This window comes from Chaetodon auriga, chromosome 10 (assembly GCF_051107435.1).
Source record: "Chaetodon auriga isolate fChaAug3 chromosome 10, fChaAug3.hap1, whole genome shotgun sequence".
In the NCBI taxonomy this organism is placed as follows: Eukaryota; Metazoa; Chordata; class Actinopteri; order Chaetodontiformes; family Chaetodontidae; genus Chaetodon; species Chaetodon auriga.
This window is the reverse complement of record NC_135083.1, coordinates 26,670,547-26,696,153: the sequence shown is the minus strand read 5'-3', so window position 1 is coordinate 26,696,153 and position 25,607 is coordinate 26,670,547. Positions and strand designations below refer to the sequence as shown.

At 39.8% G+C, this 25,607-nt stretch overlaps 2 protein-coding genes across 4 annotated transcripts; one reads left to right on the top strand and one right to left on the bottom strand.

Moving 5' to 3' along the window:
• The first annotated feature begins 713 nt into the window (after positions 1–713).
• gpr173 (G protein-coupled receptor 173) lies at positions 714–17,549 on the top strand. Of its 3 annotated transcripts, none has more exons than XR_013077706.1 (3): positions 714–1,635; positions 5,488–12,102; positions 12,134–17,549. XR_013077706.1 is itself a non-coding variant. In XM_076740612.1 (2 exons), exon 2 carries the CDS (start codon positions 5,674–5,676, stop codon positions 6,856–6,858), a length of 1,185 nt encoding a protein of 394 aa, XP_076596727.1. In that variant the 5' UTR covers positions 714–1,635; positions 5,488–5,673; the 3' UTR covers positions 6,859–17,549. The 3 variants fall into 3 exon arrangements, 1 of the variants encoding a protein (XP_076596727.1); XR_013077705.1 differs by having other exon boundaries at positions 5,488–15,905; positions 16,378–17,549; XM_076740612.1 differs by having other exon boundaries at positions 5,488–17,549.
• suv39h1a (SUV39H1 histone lysine methyltransferase a) lies at positions 12,125–24,468 on the bottom strand. The gene is made up of 6 exons (XM_076740610.1): positions 24,449–24,468; positions 23,765–23,910; positions 21,371–22,030; positions 19,030–19,176; positions 18,519–18,648; positions 12,125–16,593 (listed from the first exon to the last, which is right to left on the bottom strand). The coding sequence occupies exons 1-6, from the start codon at positions 24,465–24,467 to the stop codon at positions 16,460–16,462; spliced, it is 1,236 nt and encodes a 411-aa protein (XP_076596725.1). The 5' UTR covers position 24,468; the 3' UTR covers positions 12,125–16,459.
• Positions 24,469–25,607: the final 1,139 nt, after the last annotated feature.

Below are 25,607 nucleotides of genomic sequence, written 5' to 3'. Positions count from 1 at the left end.
GAGGGGAATTTAGCAAACATAGCAAATAGGCGGTCAAGACTTTTTTTCTTTTTGTAGAATGGTTAAAAATACAGGAGATTTACAGGAAAATATTGGAGGACTACTGGAGGACAGAGGGAGAGAAGGGTGAAATATCGGAGAATCCCAGAAAAACAGCAGGGTTGATGGTGCTAGCAGACAGATCTGAAGATCACCAAAGTCAAAGGGTTTAATCCTCTGGGAAACATGAATGTCTGTAAAAAATGGCAGTCCAATGGCAGTCAACAACTTTTTTGTTGAGATACTTCAGTCTGAACAAGATTGGTGGACTGACTGACAGACAGACATGCCATCCATAGAAGAAATGATATTTGCATTATACTATATTATATCAGAAAGTGTTACAAAAAATGGATATAAATACCAATAAACAATTCTATGCTTAACTGTGCCCACTGATTTACATCCAAAGACTTTTAACAGCATTAAATTATTCTATGAGGAATAAGAAAGTTTGTGAACACTGTAACCCTGATTTTTATGAGATGCCTTTTACCTGGTAGTTTGCCTCATTATCTGTTTTATTTTAAATAAAACGTTTAAATGTATTTGAAAATAAATGCAGGCATTTAAATAGCAAGCCCTCACTTTGAGCACAACAAGCACTGGGACTCTCTGCTGGACTTCTTGCCCACGTCTCCCAAAAAGCTTGGGGCCGCCACTGTCCATGAAGCATTCAGACGGGATTACAATCACTGGCCACACCAGCAGCAGCTGCCTGCTCTGACGACTGGGTGCAGCGCTTATTCCCGAAACCTGCCTTTCTCCTCCGAAAGAAGACGCGCGTCCACCTGCCGGCGACAGCGGAGCAGCAGACATCTCATTTCTTGTATTTCCATCCACACTTTTATCCCACATATCCGCCTGTTTGGCAGACGCCTGGCCGCTGACTGGCTGCGGGACAGAATGAGGATTGGCCTCGGTGTCATCCTGCAGCTCAAACCTGCCTGCTTGGGGCTTTCTGGCCTCAATATGTTCGCTAGAAATCATATTTCTTTTTGACCAGACGCCCTTGGATTGTTTTGGCATGCTAGAGGAAACGAGGTTTCCCTCGGCTTGACTGGAACAATGCGAAAGGAAGTGCGGCGGTGGATCGACAGGATTTACACGGGGCGTCTGCTGGTGTCTGGCAGCGCCAGGAAAAGATGAGTTTACAAATGCTACTATAGGACACGACCTGCTCTTTCTGAAATCAAGAGCGGATATAGGAGTTGACACCAGACAGCAGAGAGCCCATCTGAACGGTGATGGTGTCACCGGGATTGGGGCTTCCTCGCGACCGGCACGAGCTTCTGTGGAAAACACGGAGACATAACATGCACAAGAAAAAAGAGCAAACGCAGCTTTGGCTTCTCTAAAGCCATTGTTCCTTAAAGTGAGTCCTCAACAGGCTTCGCTTAACACTCTGTACAAAGATTTGGACCGTTGACACAGTTGTTAATACATCGTCAGGTGCGGCAGTCTTTCTTATTTAGGCCTACCAACTGTTTCCAGCTATTCATCTTTCTGAGGGAACAGCCAAGTGGATCGCTGTAGCCCATATTTCATGTAGACTGAAACAGAGGGCCTGCCTGGAGGACAAGCAGCCCACAGCAGGTAAGCAGCACATGACTACCATTTTGTATTGCCTACAGGTCCCCGATGTCTGCCTCTGCATTCTGCGTGCCATTTATTGAGTTTAATGAGCCCCTGCTGCCGTCTTTCTGGTTGCTTCCTGCAGGCCTAGACTATTGCACCTTACTGGGACTGGTGTCCATTCGGCTGCCTCAGACTTTACAGGGTGATCATCTAATGAGGGCGCGCATTATGCATAGCAAATCGTAATATTTGATGCATGCATCACCGCAGCATACAGTGGTGTGATGCTGTTTTGTGTTGATGATAAATAATACAGCATTTCCAGCAGTTGTAGGACCTCTTACACTGGGACAGCCAAGTGATTTACTATCACTTGCTGTAATGTGACCCTTAAAGAACATATCGCCACCTCTTGAAGGAATACAGGCTATGGGATTTTAAGCCATCCTGATTCCTTAATGCTGCAGCAGCTGATGGCTGACCAGTCCTCACCAGACCTGTAAGTTAGACTCCATGTGAGAAGGCCTGACGCTGTGTCCCACTGTCAGACACCAACTCTGTCTACATCTCATCCAGTGAGCTTTGTCGCCTCCTCCCACCGACATCAAGCCAGAGGTATTGGGCTGCTGTTGCTACCCAGTTCCTGACAGTGACTCTGCCCTCCGCCGCCAACCAACTTCCAGCTTCGCAAAGCCCCTCCTTCAAGACACTCAGCCTCTCTCACGGTTCCCTATAGCTCCCAGCCAGTGGAGCTATGAGGCTGCAACTCCGAAAATAACCTGATAAACACGGTTGATTTGGTAAATTAGATCTTGATTTGCTAAACATCTTAATTGTTCATTATTCACACTTGTCTTTTAGAGGAACACGAAGTGATTTCTTCAAGTTTGATTTTTTTCAAATGAAATTCGCTCAAAGGCTATCCCTCAACTCCCCAAACAGCTGATATCCTCCTTAGGAGGGGACTGCTGCCTTGCAGTCACTGTGCTTGTATTGTTTTATTCAGTGTGATTGAGAGTGAGGGTCACAGTGATCAGAGGCTTTGTACCTGAGATGTCTTTGTTAGATGTGAGTTAGTGAAAAGCAGCTGATAACTTTCTGCCAAATGTAAAATGATTTCCTCTCTAATTTATAGCCTTGCCTGACTTTCAGTATTTGGATGTCAATCCTAATCTTTCTGAAGCCTCTTATTCTATTCTAATTATATGGTTATATTGTTTATTTTTCACCAATTGGAAGAAATAAATTAATGTTATGCAGTAGCTCATTCACATAAGACACTGTGGCAAATGATGCGTGCAATGCCCATCTAGTAATATGCCTCTCACAGCTGACATTTTGACTTATCATAGCAGAGAAAGCAATGGTGTACCAGACAACATCAAAGATGGCTGCATTACACTTAACGGTTGACAAAAAGTGTTTGTCAGACCATCTAACAGAATATGAAATCCTCTTTCTGATGGCAGCTTCTGTATCATGGGGGACTGCATCAGACAATTTTTGTATTCAACTGTCCCACATTTACACCCATGCCATGCAGTGATTGACCAGGCAAGCATTGGTATGAACCGTCATCAGGTGGAACTTCTCTTTTTTCACTCATACAATCACTTCAGTCACTTTTCATGTGTACAGCCAGGTGCAACATTGTTAAATGCATTCAATGAAAAACTGAAAGTGGGCACAGTGAATTTATGAATTTGCATCGAGATGATGAAGACGGACAAAAAGACAATTATCTGACTGTCCCTGGTCAGTGTGTGGTCTTTGGGTCCTGTGCAGGAGAAACACCTCATTGTTGAAGGCCGTGATCAGGGATGTCAACAGTTAAAGATTAATTGGTTAACCACCAAGTATATTTTTGACCGGTAATGCATGTTGGTCTATAGGTAAATTTGCTTAGACACACACACACACACACACACACACACACACACACACACACAACTGAGAGCTGTAGCTAAATGGATTGAAAAGCATTTAGAGGAGAAGAAGCCTGAGCTAAAAGTCAAGCTGGACAACTCTCACAAATGAAAGCTATGTCACAGCTACCTGTTCCTTCATCAGTGCTGACTGAGATATGCAGACCAGTGTTCTCCTCAGTTCAGAATTAACCAGTTTGTCAACAATTAATGGGTGTCAGGTTATCAAAAGTGTAATTAACTGAAACTGGCACAAGCTGCCTTCTCTACCATTTTTTGAGATGTTGTAGTCAATGAAGTGGTGTTTTCCTAACTGGTTAAAACTCTTTTATTGCCTGTGATAATTCATCATCAGTCTTCACTTTGATTAGCATTCTTTCCTTGTCCGATCTTGTATCTTCCTCTCATCTGCTTTTATTGCCACTACTTTAACTTCTTTAATCAAAGTTATGTGGTGCCCCAGTAAAAGAAAATTAAAGGTTCGTGTCAACAGGTAAGCTATACAACCTTGGGTATCATTAAAAATCCATACATAAGATAAGATAGACTTTATTTATCCCACAATGGGGGAAATTCACATGTTACAGCAGCAACAAGACAGAGTGCAAGAAGTCAGAGGACAAGAAGAAAAGAAAATACTGCACAAGTGTTATATACATTATGGTAATTTACAGTATATACAATACGTACACACTGAGGTGATTTGAAAATGACGATTTCCCATGAAAGCAGAGGAAAAATGTGAGATGTGATCAGGTTATCAGTTCAACTTGCATTTGAGTGGATGTTATTGTGCACTGTTGTACAGTCTGATGGCTGTGGGCAGGAAAGACCTGCGGTACCGCTCCTTCCTGCACTGGGGATGTAAAAGTCTTGTGCTGAAGGAGCTGCTCAGGGTCCTCACAGTGTGGTGCAGGGGGTGGGAGGAGTTGTCCATGATGTCAGCTTGGCTAACAACCTTCTGTCCGCCACCTCCTCGATGGAGTCCAGTGGGCAGCCCAGGACAGAGCTGGCTCTCTTAACCAGTTTGTCCAGTCTCTTCCTGTCTCTGTCCGTGCTGCCCCCTCCCCAGCACACTATGGCATAAAACACTGCAGAGGCCACCACAGTGTCATAGAAAGTCCGGATTAGAGCCCTGCACACATCAAAGGACCTCAGTCTCCTCAGCAGGTGTAGACGACTCCGGCCCTTCCTGTACAGGGCGTTAGTATTGTCTGTCCAGTCCAGTTTATTGTTGAGGTGAACACCCAGGTATTTAAATGAGTCCACCATGTCAATGACCGAGCCCTGGATGTGTATGAGGGGAAGGTTTCCTTCGGAAATCAATAATCATCTCCCTGGTCTTGCTGGTGTTTAGGATCAGGATGATCCTACATGATTGTTGATTTGTAAATATATAGTTATATCTCAAACATTTTTTTAATACTCCACTTTTTTAAAAAATTAAGGACTTGTTCATAATAGTCAAAACTGCAACTGGATCACAGCTGTTATGAGAAGTGACAAACACACAAATGGGACTAGAAAGTTTTTGTACTGTAATATTATGGGGGGATAGTTACTTTGTAGTTGTTGGTTTCAGTTGTTTTACTTGCATTTTAACAAGCAACTAAAATACTCAACACACCTTTGTTTTAACTCTTTAATGTATCAGTAAAACTCCATGCACTCACAGTTCTGCATACATACTATGGTTACAGGATGATCTTGCATAAATAATATAAACATACACAGATCATACTTATGATGTGTGGTCTTAGAAACATGCTCACTTACAAGATGGCTGAAGGTTTCCTCATTAAAACATTCTCATTAACAGCAAGACAGTACATAATTTTACAATAAGTCTAGTGTTTAATTTTTTATCTGGTGCTGTTCTACCTAGATGACTGAAATGACTGTGAGACTCATGCAAACTACTAATCCTTTGTCTTTTTTTGTCTAGGACCAGAAGTTGAGACAACATAATACACAGACAGAAGCACCCTGCTTGAAATGGGGCGATGTGGATTGATGTGTTCCTGTTCCATGTGAACTGCGGAAAAGAAGCAACCACGAGGACGGAGGAACGACTAGCAGACGGAGGAGGCAGTGGAGGAGTGGTGGCTTTGGTGTCTGAGGAAAAGGTGGTATGGGTGGTGGAGCATTTGGGATGGCGAATGGAAATGAGAGCAGTGAAGGGCCTGCTGGGCCCATGGCAGCAGTGGTGACTACCACAGGAGGTATGGTAGTAGAGAGTCCCTCCTCTGCTGTCTCCACCTATGTCAAACTGGTACTACTGGGGCTGATCATCTGCATCAGCCTGGTGGGCAACCTGGTGGTATCTCTGCTCGTACTGCGGGACCGGGCTCTGCACAAGGCACCTTACTACTTCCTGCTGGATCTGTGCCTGGCAGACACCATTCGCTCAGCCATCTGCTTCCCTTTTGTGTTGGTATCTATAAAGAATGGCTCAGCCTGGACCTACAGTGTGCTAAGCTGTAAGGTGGTGGCCTTCATGGCAGTGCTCTTCTGTTTTCATGCTGCCTTCATGCTGTTTTGCATCAGCGTAACACGCTACATGGCCATTGCACACCACCGGTTTTATTCAAAGCGCATGACATTCTGGACATGTGTGGCAGTGGTATGCATGGTGTGGACCCTGTCTGTGGCAATGGCTTTCCCACCTGTTTTTGATGTGGGCACCTACAAATTCATTCGTGAGGAGGACCAGTGCATCTTTGAGCATCGCTACTTCAAGGCTAATGACACGCTAGGCTTCATGCTAATGCTGGCTGTGCTCATTCTAGCTACACATGTTGTCTACATGAAGTTACTCCTCTTTGAGTACAAGCACCGCAAGATGAAGCCTGTCCAGATGGTGCCGGCCATCAGTCAGAACTGGACCTTCCATGGGCCGGGGGCTACTGGCCAAGCAGCAGCCAACTGGATTGCAGGCTTTGGCAGGGGTCCAATGCCGCCCACTCTGCTAGGAATCCGGCAGAACTTGCACAACCAGAACCGGCGCCTTTTGGGTATGGAGGAGTTCAAAGCAGAGAAGCAGCTTGGCAGGATGTTCTATGTGATCACCCTGCTTTTCCTGGTGCTCTGGTCTCCGTACATAGTGGCTTGCTATTGGAGGGTGTTTGTCAAGGCTTGCACAATACCACACCGGTACCTCTCCACCACTGTGTGGATGAGTTTTGCCCAAGCCGGGGTCAACCCAATTGTCTGTTTCTTCCTTAACAAAGACTTGAAGAAAGGGCTCCTTTCCCACCTACCAGCCTGCTGCAGGACTAAACCTCATCTGCCACGAGAGCCTTATTGTGTCATGTAAGCATAGATGATGTAAACATGGAGAAAAACCAAGGGGCAGCCAAAAGACATGTTGTGGGAGTGTTTACTTGTTATTGTGGATTTTGATAAAATGCAAGCTACAATTAAGCAGAGGGTGTAAACTAGTGAGTGTTATGGTAACTCTGGAATGGTAAGCATGCATTTCCATCTACCAACCCCTTTTTCACTCAAAACAACGGCATATGTGGACTCAGACCTTTGAGGAGAGAAAAATAATAGCAAAACATGCAAGTGCTAATGCATTCATTGTGGAAACCAAGCCAGACAAATAGCCACAAACAAATTACTGAAGCTGCTTCAGAAAGTGGCAAATTAGAGAAGTCCTTGATTGACACAAAGGATGTTTGAGTTGGTTTGGTGACAAAAAAAAAAAAAAAGTAAAAAAAGATCTATAAGGAGGACAAAGAAGCAACTTCAAAATTTTACTAACATGCTGGATTAGTTAGCAAATCCAGGTAATGCTATAGGTATAACAATTTTACGGTTGGTGCAAAAAGGTGCACTAACTAATGACCCCAAACTGCATCTCAAATCTCTCATTTGATTTTTAGTATTTGACAACATTATTTAAAAAATCTAATTCCAGTTGTCATCAGCTTATCATTTTTAATTTTCTAACACAACACTATCAAAAGTCTGTTTTGTTTAGTTGTAGAGAAAAAAAAAAAAAGAAAAAAGAAATATATATATATATATATTTCTTTTTTTTTTTTTTTGACTTTAAGGTTTTAGAGTCTGTCTAATTTTAAAGTCAGGGATCAATTCACATTGTAATACATTATGTTCAGGTCTGTCCTGAAAATGATTTTAAAATCAAACGTGTTAAGTCTTTAGAAAGTGGAGGAAACACTGCATTCTTGAGCTCAGTAGATGAAACATAGGCAGCCTTAAAAAGTTCCTGAATATTATGTTGGTCACATGATTTAACTAATCTTAGGTTTGTAGTGAAATATATGTAAAGGCTCCTATGAATGCCCTTCACTGAATGAGGAACATGAAATTCCTGTTTCTTGTGTCTGAAGCAAACACTTCAGTGGAACACACGGGAACACCTACAAGTGGTATGCACCAGCTTTTATGTCAATGAACATGTGTTTTCTTTGGTCTGATCTTTGTTGACAAGTTATCCATGTCTATTGTTTCTCTATTTGTTACTCATTCATGTCAACTAAAAAAGTGACTGCAGATGGCAGTGTACAAATTCCACCACTGATACATGTGTGTTTTTAATTATGTGCATTGTTTGAAGACAAAAGATAAGACCTGATCAGTTAATAGTAAGCAGGGGATTCTGATGAACAGCAGCTTGTTATAGCTCATGATTTGAGTCTGAACACAGTACCCAGTCGCATAAAATGCTTCTTTTAGAAAGCAAAATTTTCCTTATCTGACCATTGCACTTGGTGCGAGAAAGATCTCTTCTAACCAGGGTCAAATACTGAGGATGTGCTGGAAATCACTTCCCATTGGCCACTTAGTGCACTTTATTTACTTTACGCCATTTTGAGTGTCTGAATGTTTTTTTTCTAAGTTTTAAATGGATACTGTATGTAATGGCCTGATAAAATTCCACAATGGAACAAAAATGCCCCGAACAGAATTTTTAAGAATCCAATAACACAATACCCCCATGTCCACAGACAAAGCTTCGATGCCGCTGCCAGAGGTGATCCACTGCCATTCTGTTGGTGTTCACCAGACACGTGAGCCCAGCATCTCACTCATGGTTCTTTTCATCCTCTCAGTTATCGTTCTGCACCCACTCTATTTCTTCCAGAACAGCTCACATTTTCCGAAGCAGAAAAATCTCTTGTGAATGAATGGAAATGCCTGTATTTGTTGACAATTTAATTGTCACGATTAATTTTATTTGTTACGGCTTTGTCATTACGTACAAACAGCAAAACTTGTTTCACTTGTTTGTGTCACATCTCTGAAGTCTGTGAAACAAGAGAAGGAATGCTAAAGTTTTCCTTCCGCTGTAACTCATTATTTGGTACAAATTGTTAGTGTATTACATTCAGTCATTAACCAGTTAAGCTGCAGTGTAACTGTTACCACATTGACCATGTAACCTGAAAACAGGTTTTACTTATGCCTGTAATTCCCAACAAATGTTGGCAAAGCAGTCTGGTCCATTCCCTTAAAGGCCAGCAATGTGAGGACTCTTCTTGGCACCTTTTCACTCCAAGTGGGGGGAAAAAAAAAAAAGAAAAGAAAAGAAAACTTGCATCTGTGGAAGTAATCTGTGATGGTACCAAAGCATTTCATTGCTATTTCTCACTTGTGCAATGAAAACATACATTAAGGAATTCTTTTCAGGCTTGGAATACACCTACAGACAAAACCTCAAAGGAAAACAAAAGACAAATCACAGGTTATCACAGGCTGTAAAACAGTTTTTTTTTTCTCTGAAGAAAACTGCTAAAGAAATCTTGAAAAAAAAAACTGGGCACTGATAACTGTAACTAGCTTTACAGTCAGTTGACAGTTTTTTCAAAGCCTCATTTGCTCCATATGAAAAACAGTTGATGCCAAGTGAAATGTGACAATATATAACCGAAGCAAAGGCCAGACTGTCTCCTGTACAACCTACTGGAGCTTTAAGTTACAAGAGGGTGGCTACTAAACACTGTGTGTCTTCTACTCATGCACATCAAGTTTCTGTCTGCTCTGAGTTAAGCCACCAGGATTCTTTTGGTGTTACCACAGCCTCGTGGGGGCTTGATCGAATACCTTGGAGTTACTGCTGGAAAATGCGCTTTACCCATTTGCAGAAGCCACTTGTTGATGGCTGATGATACGGAAGCCCATTTCTGCCATTCAGTTAGCAAAATTTCAAATTCAAAATTTGGCTTTTAAACATGTCCAAATGCTGAGATACTAAGTCTTTTCATTTGTAAAAATCAAAATGAGGAGAATAATAGTCAAAATAGACTTTTCTGAGATGTCATAATCATTACTTTTTAGGTCAAAATTGTGAAATAAATCAATGTTTGATTAGTCATCATATTTCTTGAAAGTCACAGTGGCAATCATCATATCCTGCATCTTGATGATTACAAGGTAAAACAGTAAAACTTTGTTGTTCCTATCACAACATGGAGCCGAGATGGCTGGCATGAAAATCGAAAGATTCAACCAGCTCCTAAGATTCCAAGATAAATGGTGTCTGGTGTCAAAGTCAGCTTAATATTATTTGTACAGTAGAGCCTAGTAGAAATGAAACCTAAATCATTATCATGACTCCACAGAGAGTACTGGAGGTATGAGGATGCAGTAGAAGGCACATCTGCTGCTTTACTTTTGCACAAATCTAGATAAATCAATTAACTGTGCTTCTCTCTTGTTACTATGAAAAATGAGCTGAAACTTGAGGTGGATTTTAAGTGGAGGAAATGGACAGGGCACAGAGGTTGCAATTTGTCAGTGAATGTCTGGAAACATGACACGGTCCTTAAGAGTGAGGGCAAATAGTGAAATAAGGGGCTTTGAGGTGCCCCTTTGTCGCTGACGTGGCATGCTGTTTACCCAACAATAAGATGCCACAGAAGATCGCTAATCTTGTTTTTATTATCAGAATTATGGCCTTACTCCATAAAAATGTCAAAGCATTGCAACAAAGAACAGACAAATGTGTCTTCTGTATGTGCTGAAGTCACTCAAAAGGAGGAAAGAGAACAATATGTACACTATTGACATTTGGAAGACTTCTTGCTCTTTCCATCTAAACCTGGAGGAACGGTGATCATGGACAGATGATGGGAAGTGGGGAAAAAAAGGAGAACATTCAAAGTACTAGAAGTGACTTCTCTGTTGCAGAATGATTATCTGAGTGAACCCTGAGTGAATCAGGAATTTTTGTGGGATTGTTTTTCTCAGTTGTTTTCCTTCTCGGATTTCAATCTGAGGAATGAAGGAAAAATGTCTTTCCATTTTCATTTCTGAGACAAAGCCAGAGAAAAGTGTGTATTCGGGGGCTCATGCAGGAGAGGCCTGACAGTGCTTTTTTAGTTGCCTCAGGCAAATTATCTTTTGTAAATTTACTGTGACCTCTGTACTATTTAGTGTGTATTATATTGACAGCAAACAAATTTTGAAATGCAATGGAAGAGTTCCTGATCATCATATTTTTACTCTGTGTGTGTGTGTGTGTGTGTGTGTTTCTATTGGCAGGTATGAATGTGCATATGTGGATGGTTACATCGATGAGACAGGAAAGTGAGATGGAAAAAACTGACCAGATACATACTGCATTTAGAAGATATCATTCCTGCATACGCTTCCTCAGTATTTCTAATGTTGACCCTTTTCCTGACACAAAGATCTGAATGTGTTCAAGCCAATGAAGTTTACTGAAAGTCCCTTTTGTAAAACGTGATGGATTATTATTATTGGACTGGATTTTTTTGTACATATTTAGGGATAATGGCAGTAACAAAAAAAAAAAAGAAAGAAAGAAAGAAAAAAAAGCTTGAGATAAAACATCTGGATAGGCCAAATGTGACCACATACAATGGCCTCTCTCTGAATGTCAAACTACAAAAAAAAAACAAGAGTTAGATATACACAACATTTCACTTTGACATCAAATCAGCACTCAAATTGCTATTCTCTTAAGCGGATAACACCAAGTTATTATTCAGCTTGGGTCTTCTCCATTATTCCTATCAGCATTAATAACACTGTGAACTGTGGCCCCACAGTCTGAGGGGTCAAAAAGCATGAGCAGTCAGATGATTACACAGGTTGGAAACAAACCATCAGGGTAGTTGTAAGATGAATAGTAAAATTCTATACAAAACAGTTTACAAACCCATTTCCTGCCTCAACTTTGACCTGAGTTACTAAATTCAGTTTTTCCATTCAATGAAGGATTATTACTGACACTGGGTGCACTTACCTTCAGTCTGACAAATTCGGAGGCAGATAACAATTTGACGAGTGAATGTTTAAATCAGTCTTCTGTTCTGCTGTGTTACATGCAGAGTAACAGCAAACACAATAACAAGGTCTCACAGCAGGTATTTATAGTTGATCTTTGGGAGTAACTCTAAATATTGCAGTGTCTGTGAATTCTCTAGAAACTGTTTAGTTATAAAGCCAAACATTAAATGTCAAAGGTTAAAAGACACATAAAAAATACTAAAGGTTCTAAGGATGTGAAAGGAATATATGACCACTGAAAATCATGGAGGCAGATGCTGCAGTTTGCCTTTGTTCTGTCTTTTTTTAAAAAAAAAAAAAAGAAAAAGAAAAAGAAAAAAAAAGTGGTTGAGCTATTACGCATGTCTCTGGTGATTTCTGGTTTTTGTTGTCAGTTTTGTAATGAAAATAAATTTCATTTGAAATGATGAGAACATTATTATGATTACCTATGGGAGGTTTTCTCCAGAATTCCTGGGCACCATGGTGTATCAATTTCAAAATTAGATTGTGTAGACTGTGCACATAGAACATGTATAAGAATATGTATTTAACATCCTGTTTTGGAAGCTGGATGATGATGATGATGATGATGATGTTGATGATGATGATGATGATGATGATGATGATGATGATGATGATAGGGTAGAGTATGATGGGGCAGCACTATTGTTCCAGTAATGTAAAAGGTCATTTCACCTAAACTACAACAACCTCACAGACCTCTGGTGGTATCTAGCCATGAACATTTATGTGGCTTTATTTGTGTCTGTTTTCTGCCTCTGACATTTTTGCCTCAGAGCTCATACAACTAAAAAATTCAACACTTGATCCTGTAAGTGGGATAATCATGGTAAATCCATCCAATCTTAACTTGTACAGCTTGCATTTAAAAATGGTTATGGTTTCCATGAAGATTTTTCATGAAGGAAATGTGCTTTTGTGGAGCACAGGAATGCTGGGATTGGAGTGTACTTCGCCCAGATGGAGGCAGTAAAGCTGTAAAGCTGATTTAAATAAGTCAGACTGTTGAAGCCTCATACTAGCTCCAGCTGAACCTTTAGCTTGCATTTTACACTGAACAGGAAGTGTGGATTTTGTTCTTCAGTTCACATATGAACATGGGTAAGATAAGATAAAACTTTATTGATCCCATGCCGGGGAAATTTACTTGTTACAGACAGCAAGAATAACAAGTATTATATTAAGAAAGACTGGGGGAAAAAACAGAATCTATTCTTATAAGTCAAACATCAGACTATAAACCATTCAGTCAGCAAATAAGTCATCCATACTGTAATATGTGATCTAGACAAGCTATCTGGCTGATGTGGCTTGTTCACCTTTCATTGACTTCACCCACCTGAGTCCCTTCACATCAGGTCCTGATGGTTAAGTCAAGTCCTGATCCTCCACAAATCCAGCAAATCCAAAGCAATCCTTGACACACTAGGTGAGGTAGACACTCTTATGGTTAGATGATTGGCTTTTACTGAGGACACACTCAACACCACTCTGACCTACATTCTCACCCAAAGAGCTTTCAGTGCAGCACTGACAGGACAGTCACCAAGCACAACGACATAATTAGGCCAGACTTTGGTGTCATGATGGTTGCTTTTATGCAAATCATTAGATCCCTTACATACCCTATATACATACATACATTACACGCACGCACACACACATACATGTGTGTATATAGATATGTATGTATGTGTGTGTGTGTATGTATGTATGTATCTAACCCTAACCCTAACCCTATGTACAGTTCACATCAATCAAACTGGACCTCTAGATCCATCATCCTTAGATAGCTCTCAAACTATCTACTCTGGTGGTCTCTGAATCTAAAGTTAATACCATTCTAAATTCAATAAAGAAACAAGACTCCCTCTTTCAGATTCATTTACTTGGTCAAGCACAAAGACAATTAATTGCTTCCAAAAATAAAAGGGAAGTTTGGTTATGGAAGGTTGTTTGGTATGTAAACTTGTATGACCCAAATCAATCGTTGGTTGCCTCAAATCAATTGGTCACACATGGAAATGATTTTTTGTTTAATCTCTGCAGGGTTATCCAACTCCTGCATCAGTCATTTTTAAGTAGTACTGCATTAGTTAATGTATTTTTCTAATATAGGGCAGGTGGTTGCAGGATTGCTGCACAGGAATACTGTATCAGAATTATTCAGTACAAAGAAATATAACTGCTAAGCATTGTGCTGTTATTAAAATAGAAGACTCCAAACATTTTCTGTATGATGTGGCTGAGTTACAGCTGTTCAAAAGCACCATCTAGTGGTTAAAAGTGTTGCATATTTAGAAAAAAAAGCTCGAGATAATTTTGAAACCATTTATTTACATTGTTTTGGCTCAACACCTACTTAAGTACTAACAAAAATGTTTAAATATACACACACTGTAAAATAAGCTATTTGACAACATATACTGTACAGCCACAAGGAACATTATTGGGAAAAAGAAGTTACAGCTCCCCTAATTTCACCATTAAAGAGTAAGTTCACCATAATCTTTCACACTCACACTCACACTCTATTGAAAAGTGTTTGGCCACGCATGTGTTACATGCTCAGTTGTGATATTGAGTCTCTCATATCTTTTTTTCTCATACCAAGTTTTCCACAATGACACCAAAGACATATCTAGGTGTAAAACACGGCAGTTGACTGTTGTATTGCCCTGACCTTTTTTCACCTCTGCTGCTGTTGGTGAAAGGAAGTACAGAGCGCACGCACACACACACGGGGTTTTTCATCACTTGTGGGGACATTACATAGACTTATATTTATTCCTGGAGACTTACCCTAACCCTAACCACTATCTGCCTATTCCTAATCCTATACCTACCCTAACCTCACCTAACCCGTAACCCTATCCTCAGTCTTCACCCTAAAATGTAAGGATTTTGTCCCCACGTGACTGTGTAAACAGATTTTTGTCCCCACAACGTGAGTAATACATGACACACACACACACACACACACACACACACACACACACACACACACACACACACACACACACAGGTCTGCAGGTTCAAGTTCATTGCATAGTAAGCCATGTGGTGGGTAGATGCGTGTGCCAGTGGGATACAGTCAAGAGGAGAATATGAGAACAGACTTTTCACCTCACCTTCCAGTGTGGACATTCAGAACAGCTAGTAGTACTTGGTAATTGGACAACACATTGAATGAAACAGTTTTTTTGAAGCGTACTGACACCTTAACCACCATGCACTGTTCATCAACTAAGCATCAGGAGCACAGTGAAGCACAAGTGACAAGACTGAAGGTAAAAGAAACAATAAACACAACTTCAATTTTGAGGGGGAAAAAAAAAAAAAAAAATCACATTTGATCTTGGACAGCTACGTCCACAAAACACATGTCTCTGCCAAAGGAACAGATGACAACAATGGGCAACAAGCAAGATGGCAGCAACTGGGGAGATAGGTGAGGTGATAGTAGAGACAACTGAACCAAATCCTCTTCAGTTTGTATAAGCAAGTCCAAACACTGACACTCACTATGGCTGGAAGGACAGAGAGTCAATTGCCAGCAGTTTGACATTTACACTGTAAATGTTGTGACTCTGAAGCAGCAAAACAGGTTGCTAATGGGTGCGAGAACAATATTGGAGTGGTAAGGCGAACCATTAAAACTGTGGGTTGTTCACATTTTTATTATTCCAGTTTATTAAAACGGTGGGTTTTGTATCATCAGCATTTCTATCAGTTATGGCATTACACTCACAAAGTGAAAAGTTGAGCTCTGGGAACAGTAAAATAAATCCCAAGAGGTCAAGAACAAACCAGCAGTTTATCCAGATTCTTAAACCATTTTACTGAAAATGAGAATCGAGTGAAATGTTGCTTACAACCCCTTACTGCAAAGTACACTACAGCAGGTCAAAGTTGAAGCGGCAACTGGGGCTATTAACTGTGGTGGTTGTTTACAACAGACAGGGGGATCCTAATTTTACTGGACACCTACATTTTCTCTGCCAAATAAAGTTGGCTAACATGGAGGGTTGTTTCTAGCCTGTTTATGTTTCTTGACCCATCAGACTTTTTAGTCATGTGGCTATGTTCCCAGATCTCAGCTATTAACTTGGTTAGTATAATGTTGTCATTGGTAGATGTGATTGGCAAACGAAAATGAGTAATATAATAAACCAGAATAATAATTTGACAGTAGATGAAGAGGCTTGGACAAATGCCCATGTCTTGTACTTCCAGAATACATTTTCAGAACAGAGAAAGCAACCTCAGAAAATATTTTACTCAAAAAGTAAATGTTCAGTCATTGTTGAACTGCACTCTGTAGGGATGGGCTAATATACAGGCACATGCATCCACTTTTATCTATCTTGCAAACAGACGTAAAGTAGCAGGAGGAAGATATTTAAAAATATGGGAACTCATAATCCACCGATGTAGTCCTCAGTTCAGAGGAAATCAAGAGGCTCTACATTCTGTTGACGTATATCAGATTTGTCTGTCATGTTCACATATAAAAAACTGATGCTGAATTTCAGCTTTCATAAAAAAGAAAATAAAAATTCATTTACAAATCTGTACAATTTCCCACATCCTTACACAGATAAAGTTGTTGTGCTCCCAGCAGTCCCTTGTCAGAACAGGTATTTTCGACACGAGTCGGATCCACACCGACACTCCACTCGAATCCTCTTCTTTGGAGAGCTGGGGAGCCCTGCTAGACTGAAACTGGAGTCCATTTTGGTGCTTTCTGTGTCGACTGGATCAACTGGAAACAAACAAGAGTTGGGTTAGAACAGGTTCAGTTGACAAACCAGCTGTTGTTAATCCCCGCCAAATAGAGAATGGAGCCCTTCAATTTTGGGCTGTGGTGTACCAAGGCTAATGTATTTTTCAGATATATTTTGTCTGAATGACAATATGACTGGATTTTCTCTGTAAGAAAGCTATTATCTTCTCTTGTAATGAAGCAGGATCAAATAATAGTATAATATAGGTCAGACTATAAAAAGTTATGTACTTAAGAAGTAGATTTAGTGTTACATTAATCTTTCAACTCTACTAAAAATTATGTGGGGGAAAAAAATAGAAAGTCAAAACACCATCATAAGTTAAAACACTGCATCAGACACTACAAAGTGTTTTGTGCCTGCCTTATGCTGGCCCTTTGTAGGGAGCTGGATGTTCTGCCAGTACTGTATGTAAACTTGTACTTCATGGTCATGTCAGCTTGACAGAAAAATCAACAGAAAATCAACAATGCCTCTTTGTCCATTGTTCTGTCCCACAACTGAACAGACACAAGGCTGTATTGCTCATATACATTCAATATTCCAGTGTTTCCCAACCAACCAAGTGTGCCATGAGAAATAATCAGGTCTGCCATGGAAGATGACAAGAAGAGAAACAAGTGCAGGGCTCCCACTAATTACAACTACATACAGGGTAATATTGAGTTGTGTTTTTGATAATTTGTTTTTATTTGTTTTTATGCCAGTGTGGCAAATTATTGCTTTACGTGAAACCGGTCCATGGCGCAAAAAAGGGTGTGGACCACTGGCTTAGAGCACCAATCAGGTGAAATCTTCCTGTGTGTCTTTCTTCAATTCCTGCAAAAATATCAGCTTTGTGTTCAACTACACAGGCCCTGGTTTCACATTGAGTAAGTAAATTGAGACTAGATTTTCATTATATTTCAATAAATACACTTTTTGTGACATTTTTGTTTGGTGGTGTGCCGTGTGATTTTTCTAATGTAAAATATGTGCCCTGGCTCAAAAAGGTTGGGAAACAATATCCAATACATTGTTAGAACTTGCACAAACAAAGGCAAATGTACTTTGATAGTTTTGTCGACTTTCATATTTTACCATACACGATATGAAATAATCCAACTGTGAAACCATCCAATCAAAATGAAAGAGGATCAAATATATAAAAAGGTGTTTATGTGGAGCAAATCACAGTTGTCCAGGGGCAAAAAACGGGGTTCGAAACATTTTGTCAAAGCCTAAACTCAAGACATATGTGTATATCAAACAAAGATTTGGCCTTGAATCCCGTTATAGCTCGTTTTACTACAGGCCTATCTAGTTGTACAGTTTATCTCAAAAGCCTGAAACAGAAGACTAAATGGATTGTTTAATTAGTATCTTTTCATATTTGTCCAGAACTACACAGTAAAGGTTTCTGTCTGTGATTTCTGAATTCTGTTGTACACAATGATGGTCTGAAAAATTGATTATGAAAGATGCTTTAGCTGTTTATTTCTGGACTTGCTCTGTTGTTTGAAATTGTATACAATGAACTCTGGTCCTGGCATGTATGAATTCAAGGTGTCTCATAAACCCCTGCCAGCTGGCCATAGATATATGCCTGACACAATAATAAACATTTCATTTACTATATGATTTAGATTTGGATTTATTTGTCCTTCTGCAAGGAAAATTGTTTCCAGCTTCTTACACAAATACATACACATATCAAAGTAGACAGAAAACATCAAATCTGACGAATACATACATGAATCCCACGTCATACACCCACTACCAGCATCTAGACTAGAGCTGTCTTGTCACCAGCCAGCTCTTTCAGACTGCTGATGATCACACAGGTCTAGATTCTGAACTTGATCCCTCTGACTGTCCCTAAAAGCTTGTTCAAGTTCAAATCTGCTGAATCTATGGCACTTACTTTGCATCTTGTAGTCAAAGGTGAGTTCCTCTCCTGCCCGGATAGCCCGTGTTGAAAATAAAGCAATTCTTGGGAGCCTCTCATCAATGTTGTTGATGAACACATTAAATACCTGCAGGTTGGGGTTGCACTGCAGAACACAACATTTGTCACAAGCTTTTCATCCACACTGACTATGGTTTATAATACCAAACAACAAAAGCAACAGCATATTCTAAAGTGTATATGGTGAGGAAGGATCCTTTTCAAGACACAAATACATGTAAAAAACTTTCTCCAGTCTGACACATACACATATAAATAATGAAACACAGAAAAAGGATGATGGTGCTTCTATTTTTTGTTCATTCACAATTCCAATTATTGACTGTGTCTCACGGGAAAAAAGACAAAGTTATGTCCGGCAGTAATACAGTAGAACAAAAGTTTGACATGCACACGTCTCTGCTGACAGAGTGAGCTCTCAGCCAAGCTGCCTGCATTATATTCTTTACAGTTTGAAGACACTCACGCTATGGTTGACAAAATGGGAGATGTTGCCTTGGTGAGCTGCATCCACTGTGTACACGTCCTCCACATAGTCCAGATCAAATAGATATGTCGAGCCTTGGCGGTCGTACACATGACCCCTCCTCTCTGCTTCATCTGTTGTGATGATCTGGAGGAAAAGACAGAACTTTACTTGGATCAACTTCTCAATGTGTTTGATCATTTTTGGATCCGACACAAAATAAAGATTAATTCAAAAAACGCCTCAAATGCCAACTTCAGATTTGTACTGAAAGTATCAATATTGGTACAGACAAGCTCAGACACAAACAACTGATGTTGAGTACCACTGATTTACAGAATGAAAGTGGCATCAGCACTGCCCAAAACTGGATGAGCGTCAAAAAAAAATATCCTTGTGCAACTTAATAGAAGAGCCCTGCAATAAATCATACCTTTGTTAAACTCTGTGGATTCACGTTTTCTTGACAGTATCAGAGATGTCATATTTGTTTTGAATATATCAAAAAGGTATTTCTAGTGTTTTCCCCCTCATTAAAAAGCACAGGCAAAAAACCTTGAAGCCTTGGGCAGGCACAATCTGCTGGTTCCCATTGTGTCCTAATTCGAAATGACTAGTCATGACAAGAATTCACTGTTCATATTTGTTTTATCATCAGCCAACAAAACTGACATTATAACAGTCAATGATAAGGATGTCCGAGGCAAATATTTGCCCCTGATCCTGATCCAACTCCCTTATTATGGGGTATATTTGATACAGAGTCATATCCAATACTTCTATATATACCTGAATTGTCATTAAATTATTTTGATGACGATATTAGGCAAAGTTTAACTGGATGATGGTGAAGCCTCATTGATTGTCAAGCAATCAGCTAGAGAGAATACATATTACTCTGTTGAAGCTGTTGGAAGTTCAGAAACACTCACATTGTACAGTACTGTTACAGAATGATGCTGCTTTCATCTCAAACAATCTTTGGATGAATACAAAACCAGGGTTTCAGAGAGCATAAAAGTCTAACAAGAGCCAAGTTTAATAATGGCTTGTCATCAATCATCATCATCATCGTTATTCACAAAATTAACACTGATTAGCCTATTAGCCTATATATATTTAGCCACTCTCATATGCTGAGAAATGCTGCACTATATACCCTGGTTGCTATTAAAGAGAGTGGTGTGTTTTTAGAGTTGAGTAGTGATTAATTAGTTACTAGTGATTGAGTGATTTCGATCAGCTTTATTTTAACCAATACCAATCCTTTAAAATATGCCCAGATCAGTCCCCAGTGTTTATCCAATTTTAAAAGAACTTATTGAAGTTTTATTCACTTGTTCCAGCGTAAATTGCTGATTTATCTTGTTAAATACTAAATATGCGTTAAAAAAAACAAAAACATTTTTATATTTTATTATTTTATATCAAAATGCTTCTTTTCGTGCAAGTATTACTGATAACTCATCTTGAACTCTAATCTCCATGGCATTATAGAACAACAAAGGAGAATTTTTAGTTCAATTTCAACCACTATCCAAAAACCAATAAATTCTACAACCTTTCTCATAAAAATTGTTTTCTTTTCATTGCAAAACCTTAGCACATGCATAGTTATTAGGGACATCCTATCACATCTTTCAGTAATCAATCCATATCAAATGATTCAATATTGAGTACTGTACTGATTCAGAGACAGATGTTTACTTTTATAATACTCTGGATGGGACTCTTCCAGCCTCCCTTCACTTAAGCATGAACAAAATACTCACCTTCAATTCAAATAGTTTTCAAACCAATAGCAGCATGTCAGTGATGTGGTTCACACACTGTTCACATGTTGCTGAAGTGCAGACGTGATCAGTTTTTAAAAACCCAATGCTGCTCTACCACATCCATTCTGTAACATCATTAACTGAGAATGCTGGCTGCAGTTCATCTGGTGTGCCCTGCACTTCTCTCACTAATGATAATGAATTATGATAGGGCATGTTGTGACATGCAAACAGCAAACAAAAAAAAGGTATATAGCCAATAGCAATCCAATCCATCCATAAATGAGGATTGGGTTTGGACATCTGCACAAGTCATAAAATAAAACTGTAAGCCAGCCATGCAATTTTAACATGACAGCTTTTGAACAATACCAATTTCAGCTGTCAGCTGTTCTGGGGACGAATATCATTTGTGGTTTTGTGGCAGTTTTTGTGAACTTCAGGTCTGTTTGGTCTGTTTTAGTGAACTAGATGGCTTTTCCATGGTTAGAAAGCTGCATTAGGCCAAAACGTTAAAAATGAATTTGCTGATAATGAAATAAAAAAGGTTCTTCACCAGCTCTTACCTCTCCCACATACTCCATGACGAACGTGTTCTTCTTGATATGCTGCAGTGTGCGGACACCCCATCCACGGCCATTCTCTGTTTTAAAGATGCACAGATCAAACTGGATGCCCTTCTGCACCACTCTGTTGGGACAATCGGGGCCACAGCTGCATTGGGAGTTACACTCATATATGGGCTTCCCTGCCCGGATCCGGACCTGACCCCTGTCATTGTAGGCCATGCGGTGCAGGGAGGCCCCGGGGCAGCAGCCATTCACCGGCTCCTCTAAACAGTTTTTACACTCACAACCCACAGCCATCTCATCTAGCACAATGCCCTGTCCTACTTTGTAGTTGTTGATGTAGGTGAAGTTTTTTGGAGGGCCCTCAAAGTCCACTTCATTGATGACAAATATGCGACCTGGGTGGTTGCGAGTCTGGTTCAAATGAGCCTCCCAGCGCTGCAGACTCTGGCGGAGTTTGGCTTTCTGGATCAGGAATGAGGTGACTTCCTTATCCAGCTTTTTAGGGGTGCAGCGTCTCTTGTGGCGCCTCAGCTCCTGATCCAGATCCAGGTGGAACTGCTTCATCAGTTTGGGGCATTTGAGGTTCCTCTTAGGTTCCCACGTGTTATCCGACTCTGGGAAGCCCTTCCACTTCACCAAATAGAACTCCTCCTCCTAAAACACACAACAACTTGAATGTGAGACAAACACTGGATTCTTTCTCATTTATGTATCTTTATTTGTACATCAACGTAGACAACAGATCAAAGCTTTCTGACAAACTGGCACTCAAGGCTCAAGGTAATTTAATTTCAGTAGGGCTGTCAAAATTGACTACGCACTGATATAGGCTCATTAAAATATCAATTTTGTATGACAGTGAAAAAAAAGTCTGGCCCTCAGAGTGCCCCCACAGAAAAATTCTAGCCCTTATTATTAACAAATTATTGGCCAATAATTGCACAGTGATCTTGTCCCCAGATGAATGTGGTTTTAATGTGGCTTATTTACATTATTGTTGTCATGGCAGCATTAACTGCCGGAGTCTTGTGTGTTGTTGTTGTTGCAGAGCTCACACCTTAATGTTACACAGAAAAATTTGCTATCAGCTCCTAAATCGCAGATACATAAGTCTTGTTTTCTCCAGACATTTACAATTTTTACATTATTTTTAAAACTACTGTAAATGTAGTTAGAAGGATATGTCTGAGTCATGATTAAATTTGGACTGACTGTCTGAGCCAGTTTTGTGCTGGCCCAATCACAAGAGACATGACGTTAATTAGCTGATTAAATGTTATTTGTGATTTTCACCAACTATTCCAGACCTTTGATTCTGAATAAAAATTGTATACAGACGTTTGAGTAATAAGTCTGAGAACTCCTGTCCTACACTAACTTTCTATTTATATTTTGAAGTTTTACTTTGAAGCATAACTTTGCTTAAACACACCGGTTAATTCCAGCTTGTAATAGGCATTATTGTGCACTTGACACTGAAACAGGAACCTGTTCTTAATCAAATCTACAGAGATTCTGATGCTGTTTCCAATTTATTTTACTAATGACTGGTGATTGAGGTGAAGAGGTATTTGTCCAAGGACCAAGCTACATCTCTAATTCCCTGGTTTACTATTTGCCTTCAAGAACACTGCGATCATCTGCTGCTGGTCTACTGGAGGTTTCCAGCAACAGCTGAAAGAAAACTGGGGATACAGCCTTTGTCCATTACGCCCCAAAGCTCGGGAACACAACCTACAGATATCAGGGAAGCAGCTCACTGAATATTTTTAAAAGGAAACTAAAAACTAATCTCTTCACTTAAGCCTTTCACTAGCTATGACTTCCTGATACAGGTCTAAAAGTTTTGTGCTTGGCCTCGCGCTTACACACTGCTGCATTTCTTTTAAAATGTTGTTTGGTTTTATGGATTGTCTTTATTCCATCCAATGTTACATTCAGTTTTTATCTGTTGTTACATCCATCCTGTTACCCTTATTCTACTCTATTTTTACCTAGATTTTGATATTTTACTGTGGGGTTTGATGCATTGTCTTTATTTTTATTGTGATCCTTATTTCAATCTTCTGTTACATTAATTTTTATGTTTTATGTCCATTCTGCCTTTTTTTATCTTAAGCACTTTGAGCTACAACTCCTGTATGAAAGGTGCTATACAAATAAAGTTTATTATTATTATTTTCAATATAGATAGATAGATAGATAGATAGATAGACAGAGAATGGAATAACAGTGACCTGGACCTTCAGACAGTGTCCAGAACATAACTAAGTCAATGTACAGTGTATAGGCACACAATGCAGATGTCGTAACACTTGCAATGTACCACGGACGAGAGGAGCTCTCAGTAGCAGTAAGCAGTCATGTGTTACAATACTGACACCTTACCTTAGTTTTCTTGTAGTCACAGAGGAATTCCACCTCATAGTCATTGATGTTGGCTCTGCTGACCCCAAGCTGTTTACAGTGAAGCCTCTCTCCACGACACAGGGCTTCCAGCTCGTCCCTGGACATTTTACAGGGCACGCTGCAATCTGACACAGCAATTCCAGCTTTTACAATTTGAATTGTCGTGTAGGACTACAAAGACCTCAAGGAAACATCAGACGACCGAGAAACACAAATAATCCGTTTAAATATTATGTGGCGCTGCATGGCGCGTGCAGCTTGACAAGTAACTATTAACGCTATTTTTTTTTTTTTTTTTTGCCCGCTAAACCATGCAGCCTGTCCCTTCAATGTATAGGGCTAAACTTTACAAACGCAATAATCAATGCTTCTTAAAATACACCGAATACATTTAATCTTAACCAAAGGTGCTTTGAATTCACAAGCGGAGGATTTCCTAACAAAACAGGCTGCATTTAACTGCCGAAGTGCTTCAAACAACTAAGTTCGTTTCCGACAGGCACCACGATACAGTCCCATCGCTCTTGTTAATATTATGTCAACTTGATGACAAAAAAGCGTGCATATTCGAGATCTTTAAAGATTTACACTTATCCTAAACCAAATAGCAATAATAAATGGACGTACAATGAAATATAAAGTCATGTAGTCATCATGAATTACCTTTCAAATTTTCCGCCATGTTTTCCGCACAGCCGCCAAAATAGAAGAAACTATACTGATGGGGAGGATCCTACTGCAGAGTGGTGTGTAACGGCTGCTAATTGGATGAGCGTCATGTGTCAGTCCTCTCATTGGCTCAGATGGAGTCTGGAGGGACGGCCAGAAGACTTTCCCCAGGATGGCGAAGTCATAATCCGCCCTCTTAGACTGTGAATGGTAGTACTCGTCGCTTGTGGTGGTTGGGTTGGTTGGGTTTAGGTATGAGACGCGAGATTGTTTAGGATAAGAGATACAGAGAATGGTGGGTCATTCCTTCTCCATCGTGAGACAAAAAAATCAGCCGTAATGGCAAGTTTAGTGCTGTGAGTGCTGTACTGTATAGTAACAACTATACATATATTATACATGTAAATATACATAGTATATGTGTGTGTGTTTGTGTATATACATATATACACACATACATACTGATACTATATGTATGTATGTGTATACATAATCACATAAAACTGCATTAAAATACAAACACTTCCATAAAGAATAAGGTGTGCAAAGTTGCATTAAAAAGTAGTAGCTAACCATCTATTTGGTCTTCTATAAAATGGATATTGCAGTGGGAATGAAAGAGTTCTTGTAAGGTTTCTGTTGTCTTTCTGCTGTCTGGCTGGTAGTCAGTGTGATTATCATCACATTTATGCAAACGCATTAAATATGAACAATTTGAGTGGCAGACACACAAAGAACCAACCACATTATGACAGGTGAATGCATATACATGGAGAACAATGCTGAAACCAAAACAGTATGGAATGTACATTTCTCTCTTGTGCATAATTTTTTTTTTTTTTTTTTTTTAAATTTTGTGATTTAGCACATGTTGTAGCACAAAAGCAAAGATGCAATTTAATTTCAGTTTTACTGTAACTAATGTACAAACTGTTATACTTGGGGGGGGGGGGGGGGGGGGCTATTTTAGCTGACACCTTTGTCCAGAGCTATGTATAAATGAGGTACAATCAAAGCCACAGTAGAGTAAGGAGAAGCAATGTTGAAGGTACATGCAATGATGCAATGAATCTGTACATCGTGGCACAGGATGTCAAAGTGCAACAGTTTCAGCCCTTAGAAATCCTTAGATTATATGTTCTCATATATCATT

Bases quoted from the DNA above. Each gene is read 5' to 3' on its own strand.
- gpr173 (XM_076740612.1), top strand. From the start codon at position 5,674: ATGGGTGGTGGAGCATTTGGGATGGCGAATGGAAATGAGAGCAGTGAA.
- suv39h1a (XM_076740610.1), bottom strand. The intron at 22,031-23,764 runs GTAAGGTGTCAG...TGTGTGTTTTAG, and splicing joins GTGACTACAAGAAAACTAAG to GAGGAGGAGTTCTATTTGGT. The intron at 16,594-18,518 runs GTAAGTGCCATA...GTTTGTTTCCAG, and splicing joins CTTTGACTACAAGATGCAAA to TTGATCCAGTCGACACAGAA.